This window comes from Coregonus lavaretus, assembly GCF_964263955.1.
Source record: "Coregonus lavaretus genome assembly, contig: HAP1_SCAFFOLD_123, whole genome shotgun sequence".
NCBI lineage: Eukaryota > Metazoa > Chordata > Actinopteri > Salmoniformes > Salmonidae > Coregonus > Coregonus lavaretus.
In genome coordinates, this window is record NW_028165834.1 from 790,099 (window position 1) to 805,599 (window position 15,501).

The following is a 15,501-nucleotide window of genomic DNA, read 5'->3' on the forward strand; positions in this document are numbered from 1 at the left end:
GAATATTTTTGCATGGACCAAGATGCAGACTATATTCCTTGTTTTAGACTAGTATGCACAGAACCTATGTCACCATTCATATAATTTATTTTGCAGTATCAACATGTTCCCCCAGCCTGTCACAAGCATCCCCGGTCACTTCAAAACACAACACACACCCCGCCAGCACATCAACCCTGGTGTCAACACACTTTTGTAAACCCATCAATTAAAACCCATTTGAACACAAACTGAATCTGTCTTGTTTTATTGAGTGTATTGTTGACCCATATTGTGGTTGCAGTACATGCGTTTCCATGGAAATTCTTGTGTCAGGCCCAGTTGCATAAAACATCTTATAATTTCCCCTTCCCTAAGGGAATTGGGGCGTTGCATAGAGTCCCTCAAACGTTTTCCTTAGGTAAGGCATACTTAAAGGGGTTTTACGGTAGTTTGAAGGCATGTACTGTACGGCAGAAAGAGTATGGTTAACATGGAGACGACATGATTCACTGACAAAGGCGAAATGGAATTCTATGCATCATTCCAGTCAAAATAGGCTCTGCGAACGTTTGATTCAAATCATTTGATATGGGCTCGTGCTAGTGTTCCAGCTTAGCCAATGTTCTATTACCGTTTTTCAGCCTTGGGTGAATTTTGACTCGTTCTATTGTCCAGCCTACCATGGATTGTGCACCTTCCATTGTTTAGCTAAGTAGCTAGCTAGTTATACACCTAGCTAACTGGTTGATGTTTTCCTTTTACAACCAGGGCAGAGGAAAGCAACATTCAACTCCACAAATGCAGTTTACATTGATATCCATACTGAATGAAGCACTTAAGGGACCTCATGGGCACCCTTAACCTTTTCACTTAATTTAAAAGGCATGTATAGCGAAAAAATAGTATCTGGTTACCATGGATATGGCCTGATTAAAAGTATCTTCAAAGAGATCACTTTCATTTTGTGAGATAGCAAAATATAACTTCTACAATCAAGACAGGATAACGAAATTGCTTCAGAAGATAAACCACGTTTCTTGTAGTTACTTTTTTCTCAACTTGTTTATATTACTTTCTAGTATGTCAAGCTAGCTTACAGAGTAGCTATAGCTAACTAGCCAGGTAGCTTTGTAGCCATGGATTGTGCACCTTCCATTGTTTAGCTAAGTAGCTAGCTAGCTGGTTGATGTTTTCCTTTTCTAACCAGAGCAAATTAAAGCAATATTCACCTCCACAAATGCTGTTTACATTGATATCCATACTGAATGAAGCAATTAAGGGACATCATGGGCACCCTTAACTTTTTCACTTAATTTAAGGGGGAAATTCACCTTAAAATGTTTTGTGCAACTGACTTAAAGTGAAGGCTACTTTAAGGGAAAAATTAACTTAAGGTGTTTTACGCAACCGGGCCCTGGCACTTAGTTTATCATCATGAACAGATATCTTTCTGGCTGCATTCCAATACTGATCTCAAAGAACCGATTCATTTCCATGGTCCATTCACTTGCTTAATTTCAAAGGAAGGAGATGAGGGAAGGAGACATGGAAGTAAAGCTACTGAGTGAGAGTCTATATATGGACAGGGTATCAGAAGACTGATTTATATCTTCCTCTTATTCACAATGTTACAGATATGTCTTGTGTGAGGTGGGCAAAGATATAGATTGAATATAATAGTGTATGGGTAGGTGCAATAGTCAGGGTCCCAAAGCAAAACCAAAAAAGGCACCTGGGCAGATTTTGTATGGTGGGGCAAATAGGGAAGTCACGTCGGTGGTTTCTGGTCAGGCACTGTCAGAGATGCCTACTTTACTTAAAATAATAATGGTCCCTCCTTGTTCCGATCAGTCCTGACTAGGGCCCAGAGTTTTTCCTGACCAAATAACCTGACCAGGAAACACTTCAGGACCTGGTACTGACCTCAAGGGTTGCAGTGTGCACTCGATTTTCATCCTACCATACATAGAATTAGAATGATTGATTGATTCATTCTAATTCTATCCTCCCATTCATTATACTAGGGAGAAGGGAGAAAAATCAGCAACACTGCTGCCCTCAAGGACAAGATGAGACGGGACACAAGAACACTGTGTTATTGTACTGGTCGCGTTGGTCCCATCACTTCTTCGCCGCCTTGGGTGCATTGGGTGTGTTGAATTTGAAAAATATAATGTCTCCGTCCTCCACGATGTAGTTCCTGCCCAGCTGCCTGTACTTCCCAGCAGCCTGCGGGACAAATCAAACCAGAACAAATTTATCGACATTATACAAAGTAATTTAGCAAGTTTCAAGTTAATGTCACCTGCACAAGTACAGTGAAATTCCTTTCTTGTGACCTCTAAACCCAACAATGCAGTGATCAATATCAATGTAGTACTAAAAAAATAACAAGGTAGAACAAAAACACACGAGAAATAAAAATAAGAAGAACACAAGAAAGTAAGAAGCTATATACAGGGTCAGTTCCAATACCATATTTACAATGTGCAGGGATACTGGAGTGATAGAAGTAAGAAGCTATATACAGTTGAAGTCAGAAGTTTACATACACTAAGTTGACTACGCCTTTAAACAGCTTGGGAAATTCCAGAAAATGATGTCATGGCTTTAGAAGCTTCTGATAGGATAATTGACATCACTCGAGTGAATTGGAGGTGTACCCGTGGATGTATTTCAAGGCCTACCTTCAAACTCAGTGAATCTTTGCTTGACATCATGGGAAAATCAAAATAAATCAGCCAAGACATATGAACAAATATTGTAGACCTCCACAAGTCTGGTTCATCCTTGGGAGCAATTTCCAAATGCCTTAAGGTACCACGTTAATCTGTACAAACAATAGTACGCAAGTATAAACACCATGGGACCACGCAGCCGTCATACCTCTCAGGAAGGAGATGCGTACTTTGGTGCGAAAAGTGCAAATCAATCCCAGAACAACAGCAAAGGACCTTGTGAAGATGCTGGAGGAAACAGGTACAAAATTATCTATATCCACAGTAAAACAAGTCCTATATCGACATAACCTGAAAGGCCGCTCAGCAAAGAAGAAGCCACTGCTCCAAAACTGCCATAAAAAAGCCAGACTACGGTTTACAACTGCACATGGGGACAAAGATCGTACTTTTTGGAGAAATGTCCTCTGGTCTGATGAAACAAAAATATAACTGTTTGCCCATAATGACCATCGTTATGTTTGGAGGAAAAAGGGCATGGCTTGCAAGCCGAAGAACACCATCCCAACTGTGAAGCACGGGGGTGGCAGCATCATGCTGTGGGGGTGCTTTGCTGCAGGAGGGTCTGGTGCACTTCACAAAATAGATGGCATCATGAGGAAGGAAAATTATGTGGATATATTGAAGCAACATCTCAAGACATCAGTCAGGAAGTTAAAGCTTGGTCGCAAATGGGTCTTCCAAATGGACAATGATCCCAAGCACACTTCCAAAGTTGTGGCAAAATGGCTTAAGGACAACAACGTCAAGGTATTGGAGTGACCATCACAAAGCCCTGACCTCGATCCTATAGAAAATGTGTGGGCAGAACTGAAAAAGCGTGTGCGAGCAAGGAGGCCTACAAACCTGACTCAGTTACACCAGCTCTGTCAGGAGGAATGGCCCAAAATTCACCCAACTTATTGTGGGAAGCTTGTGGAAGGCTACCCGAAACATTTGACCCAAGTTAAACAATTTAAAGGCAATGCTACCAAATACTAATTGAGTGTATGTAAACTTCTGACCCACTGGGAATGTGATGAAAGAAATAAAAGCTGAAATAAATCACTCTACTATTATTCTAACATTTCACATTCTTAAAATAAAGTGGTGATCCTAACTGACCTAAGACAGGGAATGTTTACTAGGATTAAATGTCAGGAATTGTGAAAAACTGAGTTTAAATGTATTTGGCTAAGGTGTATGTAAACTTCTGACTTCAACTGTACAGGGTCAGTTCCAATACCATATTTACAATGTGCAGGGATACTGGAGTGATAGAGGTAGATATGTATATGGGTAAGGTGACTTGGTAGAGTCAGTATAAATGTGTGAATGTTATGTGTGTGTTGGAGTGTCAGTGTGCGTGAGTGTGTAGAGTCCTGTGAGTGTGAATAGGAATAAATACAAGGGTTAATTCAGACAGTCTGTGTAGCCATTTTGTTAGCTATTTAGCAGTCTTATGGCTTGGGGAAAGTTCAGGAGCCTGTTGGTGTCAGACTTGATGTACCAGTACCGCTTGTCGTGCGGAAGCAGAGAGAACAGTCAATGGCTTGGGTGAGTCTAACGATTTATCAGGCCTTCCTTTCACACCATCTGATATAGAGGTCCTGGGTGGCAGGGAGCACAGCCCCAGTGATGTACTGGGCTGTCCGCACCACCTTCTGTAGCGCCATAGGATCGAGGGCGGTGCTGTTGCCATACCTAGCAGTGATGCAGCCAGTTAAGATGCTCTCAATGGTGCAGCTGTAGAACTTTGAGGATTTGAGGGCCCATGCCAAACTTTTAAAACCTCCTGAGGGGGAAGAAGCGTGTTCTTCACGACTGCGCGTGTGTGTGGACCATTAAGTCCTTAGTGATTTGGACCCTGAGGAACTTGAAGCGCTCGACCCGCTCCACTGCAGCCCTGTGGATGGGGGTGTGCTTGCGCTCGAGTCAGAACACCATTTGTTGTTGATGAAGAGGCACACCCCTCTCCCTCTTAATTTCCCTGACTCTACTGTCCGCTCGGTGAATGGAGTCGAGTTGGATAGCCATGGGGAGTATCTTGTCCAAAAGCCATGTTTCAGAAAAGTTGAGAATATTGCAGTTACAAGCGTCCCGTTGGTAGCAAATCCACAATCAAAAGGCCATAGATTTTGGCCAACAGAATGGAGGGAAGAGGTGGCCGGTTTTCCCTTCGCCTTAATCTCACCAGGAAGCCCCCTCTCTTGCCTCTGTAACAACGGCGTTTCCTCTTGGGTACTCGGAAAATTGGGGGCAACATTGAAGCCGGAATTGGTCTAAGTAACTGCTGATCTGATGTTCAAAAGTTCTTGTCAGTTATAAGAAATGATAACGGATACATTCCGTGAAAATAAAGTACAAATAAACGCCAAAAGAGTCACAAAATAGCAAAGTTGGGTCGGAGCCCGCAAAACGGCAGCCATCCAGAACAGCACCATCTTTATCAGACAGTCTTTATCCAGATAAGATCAGACAAAAAACTATTGACAAGTATTTATGGCATGCCATCGCACACCCATGACACAGTAACTATTTCTCTCAGCCTCACATAAGTACACACACCTTGACAGCATTCTCGGTGCCCTCATCTTTGAAGTCCTGGAACTTCATGACCTCTGCCATGATGAAACCTTTCTCAAAGTCAGTGTGGATCTTCCCTGCCGCCTGGGGCGCCTTGCTGCCTTTCTGTAGGACAGAGAGAAATAATCGATAACGCTTTGATAGTCACACCCACACCTCATTGTGGGAGAGAGAGAACCAAACTGTGTGTCTCTTACCCTGACAGTCCACGCTCTAACCTCGTCTGGTCCCGCTGTGAAGAAATATTCCAACTGCAGAGCTGCATAGCCCGTCTTAATGATCTTAGTCAGTACACTGCAATACACACACACACACACACAGTTATTAATGTAACTGTTTACAATATCATAAAATGTGTTCATTTTGTGTTTGAGCTGTCCGTGTGTGTACCTCTGAGTCTTCGCCTCCTCACAGTATTTGTCCTTCTCCTCGTCGGTCATGTCCTGTAGTTTGGCCTCAAGACCTCCACTCACTGGTATGACCATAGCTCCTGGGTCATGGGCATCGACCCACTCCTTAATCTTAATCAGCCTGGGGGATGTATATACATAGAGAGAAAAAATCCTCTGTTAGAATAACAAAGTTGATTTGATTGAAGTTGCTCTTTAATAAACCAAACATGATCAGGGTTTTTGGCGCATACAAAACTGTCAGTGTTTATTTTGCACAAAATGCCACAATCACAAAATAAACCTCTACTGCAAGCAAAGTTCAGACCATCAACAAGTAGCATTTCAGCTCCTCAGATAATGGCTGCCAGGCATCACAACCCAAATAACGTAAGATTCAGAAAGACAGGAAATAAGGAATGAAGAAAGAGAACCCACTGACCACTTGTTCTTTTTCCTGATGTAGTCTTTCTCTGAGAGGTTGACCAGGTAGATCATGGGCTTGGATGTGAGGAACAGGTATTTGTTCAGCACGTCGATCTGCATACACACACAACACACTGGGTTAGAAGTCTGTGCTGGTATACAGGCCCCTGCAACTAAAGGTACTCTGCTCTCTCTCTTTTGCGAGCACATACAGTCGTACCTCCTTCTCGTTCCAGTCATTGTAGAAGCGGACATGTTTCTTCTCCTCCGAAATCCAGTTCTTTACCTTCAACATGATGTCCTGAGTGAGGGATGAGGGAACAAGAGAAGGGAATGAAAGGAGAGAACATGAGAGTAAACAAATGCTGAATTCTGGTTTATTCCGTGGCCCCTTCTCCCTAGGCACGCCTGTGGGTCTCAAACAATCTATGAGAGGGCATGGAAGTGTTTCAAGCGCTTGAATCACGCACACATACACAGCTTCAGACCTCAGTCTCAAACCCAATGGGACACTCATCACCCACCCCACACACACTCTACTTACATATTCAGGTTTGAGTTTCTTGTCTCCTCCTCTGACAGCGGTCTTCTCCAACTTATCTATGATTGGTCCAAGAGACTCCTCATCCTTCAGCCGTAGCTCCTCATGGATGATCTCAATGTCCCTCACTGGGTCCACATTACCCTCCACATGGATGATGTCCTCATCCTCAAACGCACCTACACACACAGAAACACACAATTATGTCCAGCCTGCGCAATGGTGCTTGACATCACAAAACTGCTAAAATAGGAATTGAATATATTGTTGTTGTTCATGCACATCTGAACTGTGCTAGCACCGAGTAGGTGTGAGTGCCCCATTGATTAGAATGGAAGCTTCACATGCTTGTGGTTTTGGCACTACAAATGTACACCAGGATTACAGTGTGGGTTTGAGTGTGTGTATACAAGTGTATGTGTGTGCATTTCTGCGAGTGTGTGTTAAACTCACGTGTCATGTGGAAGATGCCGTCACAGGCACTAATGTGAGACAGGAAGGCGTTGCCCAGTCCTTGTCCAGCATGAGCTCCTTTCACCAGCCCAGCTATGTCCACCACATTCAGAAACGCTGGGACCTTACTGTACAATGAGAAAGAGAAGTTGCACACACACACAAACTTGAGGTACAGAGTGTTTACTCATACATTTCCAAGGCTTGTGGAAGATGCAGAAGTATTTGTAACGTTCTACAGGAATGTGCACACTGCTCACAAACACAACCCTACCTGAGGGGCTTGTGGAAGGTGCAGAGGTAGTCATAGCGTTCGTCAGGGATGGGCACTCTGCTCTCGTTGGGGTCGATGGTGCAGAAGGGAAAGTTCTCTGCTGCAGCCTGGCTCTTGGTCAGCACATTGAAGAATGTTGACTTCCTGTTGACAAAAATGACAAGACGCAGTTTCAGTCACTATTCTACAGCCCAAGACATCTGCATGGTAAAGCCTTCTGAACAACAAAAGATGATACTCTTAGTTGCTGGAAATAACAATATGAAAAGAAAACACCCAAGCCAGCACAGTAAAGTTTGGGTTGGCCCCATAGTGTGAATCAGGCTAATGATTCTCCAACAACCTACTTTACAACTATGGGAAACTTCTAAATTGTAGCCATGTACAAACCCAACATTCGGCAATCCCACAATCCCAATCTTCAGAGAAGTCCCGAAGCGTCCAATCAGCGGTGGTTGTTTTGGTCCCTCTCCTCCCTTCTTTGGAGGCATCTGCAACAGCAACAAAACATTTAGCAACAGAAATGAAACACTTCACAGCTCTTGAACCAAACAACCTACAAGCTTACTAAATTATGGGACATGCTTAATATCAACATTACATTTTTACATGGCAGACAATTCTATCAGGTTTAGCTCTCACACGCCAGGGGTCCATTTCTGAACCGTGTGCATATTCTTCCCTTTTACTCTGACAACGACCTGTCACTAGTTTTTGTACTGATTACAACATCAATAGCTTACTACACTAGCAGGGAAACATGACATTCAAGGCTGGGTTCGCAATGCCAAACAGTTGCCTTGGATTAGACCCCATCGTGTGTAGTTGCGTCTGGAATGCTGCTGCTGGCAAAGAATACAGACAGCAATCTATACCCTGCGATGACTTGTCACATGGCTACCTAGCTAACAGTAATTTATCTTGGATAACTTCCCGGTTTCATATCGCTGGTTCAACCACTAGCTAGCTACTCAAGTTGACACAAACGTCAACCTAATTTGAACAGGGCACCTCCGCTGTAGACAGACGAGCCAGTTGGCGCAGCTAACCAACTGCATAGCTAGCAGACAGCTAACTAGCAAACAGGCTAAAACACATGTGGAGAAGCTAGTAAGGCAATTGTCCTGAGTCCCATTCATTCTGCTTGTCGGCATGCTAGCTAGCCAACTAGTTAGCTATGTCAAGTAACGTTATTTTTTATTAAAATACAACGACACATTTTCGCAAGGAAGAAGATGTAACCAAACACGCATGTCTTTAACGAGCTATGTGTTCATATCACCTTGATGTCGGTCTCTTTTTGGTCGGCTACCTACGAAAACAAATTAGGTTGGAATTTGTTCACACTGCTCCACAGCTAGCGAAACTAGAAAGAGGTCGTCACTGGTTCTTCTTCTTCTTCTTCAATGAGGTTTAACGGCGGTTGGCATCTAATTTGTTGCATTACCGCCACCTATTACACTGGAGTACAACTCCCTTTTCTTTTCCTTGAAAAATAAAATAAAACAAAGAAATACCCTACCATCTAACACTACACTCACAAATACAAAACTATTACTAATCATTAACCCCACCCTTCTCCACTATTTAAATATACTCACTCCTACCTCATGCCCTCAACCTGAAATAATGGGACATCACCACTTAACACTCCCTGTAACTCTTCTGCTGTCAGGTCTCGCACACCCAAATATCTCTCTGCAGCTGCCACCACATCCTACATTTTCTTCGACTTACGTTCCATCCCTGAAGTACAATTAATAACCATTGCTATAAACACTAAAAATCCAATCTTACTGAAACATATCACTTGCTTGCCTATCCCACTGTACTGGTACATACTGTGTGGTCCTCTGTAGCTCAGCTGGTAGAGCACGGCGCTTGTAACGCCAAGGTAGTGGGTTCGATCCCCGGGACCACCCATACACAAAACTGTATGCACGCATGACTGTAAATCGCTTTGGATAAAGCGTCTGCTAAATGGCATATTATTATTACATATATCCTACTCCCCCCCTTGACCCCTATTCCTCTACTTTCTTCACTGCCTCCGCATGACAATTTATTCTCTACTCTTACCCTGGAAACCTCAACCTGCTTTTCTCGCCCTGGACATGTCTGATCCCTGTTGCAGGGGCTGAGTCACTGGCTTGCTGGTGCTCTTTCATGCCGTCCCTGGGAGGGGTGCGTCACTTGAGTGGGTTGAGTTACTGACGTGATCTTCCTGTCTGGGTTGGCGCCCCCCCTTGGTTTGTGCTGTGGTGGAGACCTCTGTGGGCTATACTCGGCCTTGTCTCAGGATTGTAAGTTGGTGGTTGAGGATATCCCTCTAGTGGTGCGGGGGCTGTGCTTTGGCAGAGTGGGTGGGGTTATATCCTTCCTGTTTGGCCCTGTCCGGGGGTTTCTTCGGATGGGGCCACAGTGTCTCCGGACCGCTCCTGTCTCAGCCTCCAGTATTTATGCTGCAGTAGTTTATGTGTCGGGGGGCTGGGGTTAGTTGGTTATACCTGGAGTACTTCTCCTGTCTTATCCAGTGTCCTGTGTGAATTTAAGTATGCTCTCTCTAATTCTCTCGTTCTCTCTTTCTCTCTGAGAACCTGAGCCCTAGGACCATACGTCAGGACTACCGGGCATGATGACACCTTGCTGTCCCCAGTCCGCCTGGCCTTGCTGCTATTCCAGTTTCAACTGTTCTGCCTGCGGTTACGAAACCCCTACCTGTCCCAGACCTGCTGTTTTCAACTCTTAATGATCGGCTATGAAAAGCCAACTGAGAGACCTGAGCCCTAGGACCATACGTCGGGACTACCGGCCGTGGTGACTCCTTGCTGTCCCCAGTCCGCCTGGCCTTGCTGCTATTCCAGTTTCAACTGTTCTGCCTGCGGTTATGGAACCCCTACCTGTCCCAGACCTGCTGTTTTCAACTCTTAATGATCGGCTATGAAAAGCCAACTGAGATTTATTCCTGATTATTATTTGACCATGCTTGTCACTTATGAACATTTTTGAACATCTTGGCATGGTTCTGTTATAATCTTCACCCGGCACAGCCAGAAGAGGACTGGCCACCCCTCATAGCCTGGTTCCTCTCTAGGTTTCTTCCTAGGTTTTCGCCTTTCTAGGGAGTTTTTCCTAGCCACCGTGCTTCTACACCTGCATTACTAGCTGTTTGGGGTTTTAGGCTGGGTTTCTGTACAGCACTTCGAGATATTAGCTGATGTAAGAAGGGCTATATAAAATAAAATTGATTGATTGATTGATCCCCAGCCCCATGGCCACCCCTACAATTAGCACATACCACCACTTTCCCCACTGCTTCACACTCCTTTGTCTCATGCCCTTCTGTTCACTTCTCACACCTTGGAATCTCCCTCCTACATACTGCTGCCACATGCCCATAAATTTGACAACTGTAACATCGTAATGTACTCGGCACATAAGCTGGCACATGATAATTTATATATCCTAATTTCACTTTATCAGGCAAAGACTCAACTTCAAAACTCAAAAGAACAGACAATGACTCTTCTGTTTCCCCACTCTCGCCACCCTGTTTGCGTCGCACCAAACGACGAGCCTCACACACACCGGGAATCTTCTCCTTCAGTTGGTCCACTTTAACATTTACTGCTACCCCAGTAATCACTCCTTTCAATGGCGCCCTTTTCTTGAGAGCGAAACATTTCACAATTATTTCCCCCATTTGTTTAACTCTGAGCACCTTCTCCCTCTGCCCAACAGAAACACAAACAATTATCACTAGACCACTTCTGGTTACCCTCACCGATTCCACTATAATCGTCACTAGTTACCATAGCCACAAAGTCATAAACCCCGCCCAATTCTTCAATTAATTTTCTTAAAAATTGATTTTCAACCTAACCTTAACCACACTGCTAACTTTATGGCTAAACTTAAATGATGACCAAAAATATATGAATTTTTAGTTTTTCATAAATTTTTAAGATATGGCCAATTTTGACTTTGTTGCTGTGCTATATAGTGGAAACCCTAGAAAAGAGAAGTGTTTTGTGTCTCAAATCAAATCAATTGTATTTGTCACATGCGCCGAATACAACTGGTGTAGACCTTACAGTGAAATGCTTACTTACAAGCCCTTAACCAACAATGCAGTTTCTAAGAAAAATAAGTGTTAAGTAAAAAATAGATAAGTAAAACTCAGCACTAATTGGACGAAACCCTAAGACGTAAAGCGAAAAACGGAGAGAAACGACTGACGTAATTGATTCAACATCGATCAGCCCGCGCGGTGGCGGTAATGCAATATAATATTGGATGCCAACCGCCGTTAAACCCCAACGAAGAAGGAGATCAGCCCGCGCGGTTTCCACCAGTGACAACTAGTGATGGGAAAACGAGGCCAGAGATACCTAATATATTTAGCTTGCTCTGGCAAACATATGTTTCCCATGCCAATAAAGCCCTTTGAATTGATCATTTAGAGGAGATTGGGAAACTCCATTGGAATCGTATTAACGCCCATTGTGTACGTTGCCCATGCTACCTCAATGGCCCGCGTGGTGCATTCTGGGTGATTATGGGACAAGGAGCGACCTCCTTCAAGGAGTGAATGGGAGTCAATTGGGCTTTTTCGAGTTCTCAGTTGTCTTGAACGTACTGAATTCGGAGATTTCCGAGTTCCCAGTTCTGAATTCCCAGTTGTTTTGAACGCGGCATTTGAGAAGGGGATTGCGTGACGATTAGTTTAGCAACTGCATGACGTTATACGTTCCCCCATTAATTGACCAAATGGCATTCCCATCTCTTCCTTTCTCTAATATAAATTTCAATTAAATTCTAATGGCTATATTTGCATGGGAAACATATGTTTACATTGCCAAAGCAAGTGAAATCAAAAATAAACAAAGGTGAAATAAAGAAAAAATCTACAGTAAACATCACACTCACAAAATGTTCAAAGGAATAGAGACATTTCAAATGTCATATTATGGCTATGTACAGTGTTGTAACGATGTGCAAATAGTTAAAGTACAAAATGGAAAATAAATAAACATAAATATCTCTAACAAGGCTTTCTGAAGGTTTCGGCGCCTAAAAACGGTTCATTACTCGGAGCTTCATTATCTATTCAAAATTAACATTAGGGACGTCTGCTGGTCAACAATAAATAGCAGCGTGTGATTATCAGATTGACATTTTCTTTCGCCACTGTTTTTATCAAAACTCCGATGCGCAGCGGTAAATTCTTGGCTTTGGTAGCCTAAAATCAGTTGGAATACAAGGTTCCCATTTCACATCATACTTCCCTTTTTGCCTTCAAGTTTACTATACTGAACAAAAATATAAACGCAACATGCAAGAATTAAATATTTTACTGAGTTACAGTTCATATAAGGAAATCAGTCAATTGAAAGAAATTAATTAGGCCCTAATCTATGGATTTCACGACTGGGAATACAGATATGTATCTGTTGGTCCCGGATACCTTAAAAAAAAAAAAAGAAGGCAAGCATGGGGATCAGAAAACCAGTCAGTGTCTGGTGTGACCTCACGCAGCGCGACACATTTCCTTAGCATAGAGTTGATCAGGCTGTTGATTGTGGCCTGTGGAATGTTGTCCCACTCCTCTTCAATTTCTGTGTGAAGTTGCTGGATAGTGGCGGGAACTGGAACAAGCTGTTGTACACATAGATCAAGAGCATCCCAAACATGCACAATGGGTGACATGTCTGGTGAGTATGCAGGCCATGGAAGAACTGGGACATTTTCAGCTTCCAGGAATTGTGTACAGATAGATCCTTGGGACATGGGGCCGTGCATTATCATGCTGAAACATGAGGTGATGGTGGCAGATGAATGTCACGACAATGGACCTCAGAATCCCGTCATATATCTCTGTGCATTCCAATTGCCATCGAAAAAATGCAATTGTGTTCGTTATCCATAGCTTATGCCTGCTCATACCATAACCCCACTGCCACCATGGGGCACTCTGTTCACAACGTTGACGTCAGCAAACCGCTTGCCCACATGACGCCATACACGCCATACACGTGGTCTGTGGTTGTGAGGCCTGTTGGAGGTTCTGCCAAATTCTCTAAAATGACGTTGGAGGTGGCTTATGGTAGAGAAATTAATGTTCAATTCTCTAGCAACAGCTCTGGTGGACATTCCTGCAGTCAGCAAGCCAATTGCACGCTCCCTCAAAACTTGAGACATCTGTGGCATTGTGTTGTGTGACAAAACTGCACATTTTAGAGTGGCCTTTTATTGTCCCCAGCACATAATCAACTTCTTGATATGCCACACCTGTCAGGTGGATGGATTATCTTGGCAAAGGATAAATGCTCACTAACAGGGATGTAAACAAGTGCATATGGAACATTTCTGGGATCTTTTATTTCAGCTCGTGAAACATGGGACCAACTTTACATGTTGCGTTTATATTTTTGTTCAGTATAATTAAAATGAGTAAAACAGACATTCCCATTCGAAACAGTGTTGGTTTGGGTGAACAGTAAGTATCCTCTTTTCACAACGCCTGTTATCCTTATATGTGCATTTTGAGACCCCCCAAAAATGACCCAATTATTTTCTTCGAACTTAGAGACGAAATTCTATTGAGCCTGAGAAATCCCCCCTCACCCCCAAAGCTGTGCCCCTTTTATAGCCATGGTCTAAGGGCGTATGCCCCTTCTAGTAATTCTAATTCAACGGTCTATACAATCTCTGTACATACCTATCAGGTTGCTTTTCAGCAATGTGTCAATATCAAAAGCACCCAACCGCAGCGCTCTTGCTATCGCAGTGAAACTATTGGCCTGGTTGCATTGCCGCCCTCCAGACGTTCTTTGGGACCATAACATTCGAGCCTGGGTGAATTTCAATCTTCAAAACATGAAAAATACAGTCAGATGCTGTAAAAGACTAGAAAGTCATGTAAATACATCCTCTGTATTTAAAATATTAATACTAGCTAATACAATGCCTTGTATTTAAAAATATATACCTTCAGTATTTTATCTTCACCTCAGATTAGATAAATTAACGTCCATGCACTGTTTAAATAAAAATTTACACAAATATAAGGAAGCTTGTTTTAAACTTTAAATGGCTAAATTAACCAGTACAGCTGAATCAGTATCTGAGATGTAGACTATGAGTATAACCTGTCTCCTAGCTAAGGCCCAGGAAGCTCAGATTCAAACTCCCATTAGGGATGGATCAAAATTTACATAATTGGTACCTGGAGGTAAATGGGAAAGGTCATGCTTTTTCAATTTCAGTCAAGGGTAGGGTTTAGTAAAAAAAAAAAAAAATCTAGTCCAGGGGAGGGTCATGTAATTTGTAATGGATGACATTTTTATATTTCTCAGTGTTTCGGGAATGAGTTGCTTATTAGGTGTATTTATTGATGGTGGAAATAAAACTAGGCTGCATTACACACTGCAATGGATATTCCAACCCTGAGCCTCCAGCCTGCTCAGTTCTTGCTGATCAAAAACGTTTTTGTGTGCTGCCTAGCCAATAGCTGTGCTGTGAAGGCCTACGGTGGCAGTTCAGGAGGAGAGTCAAAGGCTTCTTTCGAAAATAATTGTTGATAAGGCCTAGTCCAAAAAATTAACTCTTTCATGCAGACTAGCCTATAGCCTATGTTCTGTTCAGTTTGAGGAGAGCCCGAAGATGAGGAGGACCGGAGGTCAACTTTGATAGCTTGATACTACTATCATTTATTTGATTAAAAACAATATGTTTCTTGCCCATGATGTATTTATCAGAGTTATTGACCTCACAATAAGCCAGATTCGAGTAACTTGCATTGTGGTGCTGAAACTTGAAGCAGCAGCTGCAGCATAATTAATTGGAAATGGACAGCTCATGGTATGTAAGTAGGCAAATTCGAGTAGGCATAATTCATTTAAACAGTCTTCATTTTAATTAGACTTTACTAATACCAAGAGGGCTTTGTTATTTAAGAAAGAAGAGGTAGGCTTACCTGTTTGACAGATGAAATTAGGCTATAGGCTGCGACAGTTGAAGTCGGAAGTTTACATACACTTAGGAGTCATTAAAACTTGTTTTTCAACCACTCCACACATTTCTTGTTAACAAACTATAGTTTTGGCAAGTCGGTTAGGACAACTACTTTGT

The 15,501-nt window shown here is 42.9% G+C and overlaps 1 protein-coding gene across 1 annotated transcript; it reads right to left on the reverse strand.

The window, feature by feature from the left end:
- Positions 1 to 231: 231 nt before the first annotated feature.
- LOC311115437 (obg-like ATPase 1) lies at positions 232 to 8,776 on the reverse strand. Its single transcript, XM_084190615.1, has 11 exons — positions 8,651 to 8,776; positions 7,759 to 7,859; positions 7,369 to 7,512; positions 7,095 to 7,222; positions 6,645 to 6,820; positions 6,321 to 6,401; positions 6,117 to 6,214; positions 5,676 to 5,816; positions 5,483 to 5,579; positions 5,268 to 5,390; positions 232 to 2,211 (listed from the first exon to the last, which is right to left on the reverse strand). The coding sequence occupies exons 2-11, from the start codon at positions 7,857 to 7,859 to the stop codon at positions 2,104 to 2,106; spliced, it is 1,197 nt and encodes a 398-aa protein (XP_084046741.1). The 5' UTR covers positions 8,651 to 8,776; the 3' UTR covers positions 232 to 2,103.
- Positions 8,777 to 15,501: the final 6,725 nt, after the last annotated feature.

What these genes read in the sequence shown, in the direction of transcription:
- LOC311115437 (XM_084190615.1), bottom strand. Translation starts at nt 7,859, where the DNA reads ATGCCTCCAAAGAAGGGAGGAGAGGGACCAAAACAACCACCGCTGATT. An exon ending in ATCAGGAAAAAGAACAAGTG is followed by an intron (nt 5,817 to 6,116) that starts GTCAGTGGGTTC and finishes TACATCCCCCAG; the next exon opens with GCTGATTAAGATTAAGGAGT. An exon ending in TTAGAGCGTGGACTGTCAGG is followed by an intron (nt 5,391 to 5,482) that starts GTAAGAGACACA and finishes TCTGTCCTACAG; the next exon opens with AAAGGCAGCAAGGCGCCCCA.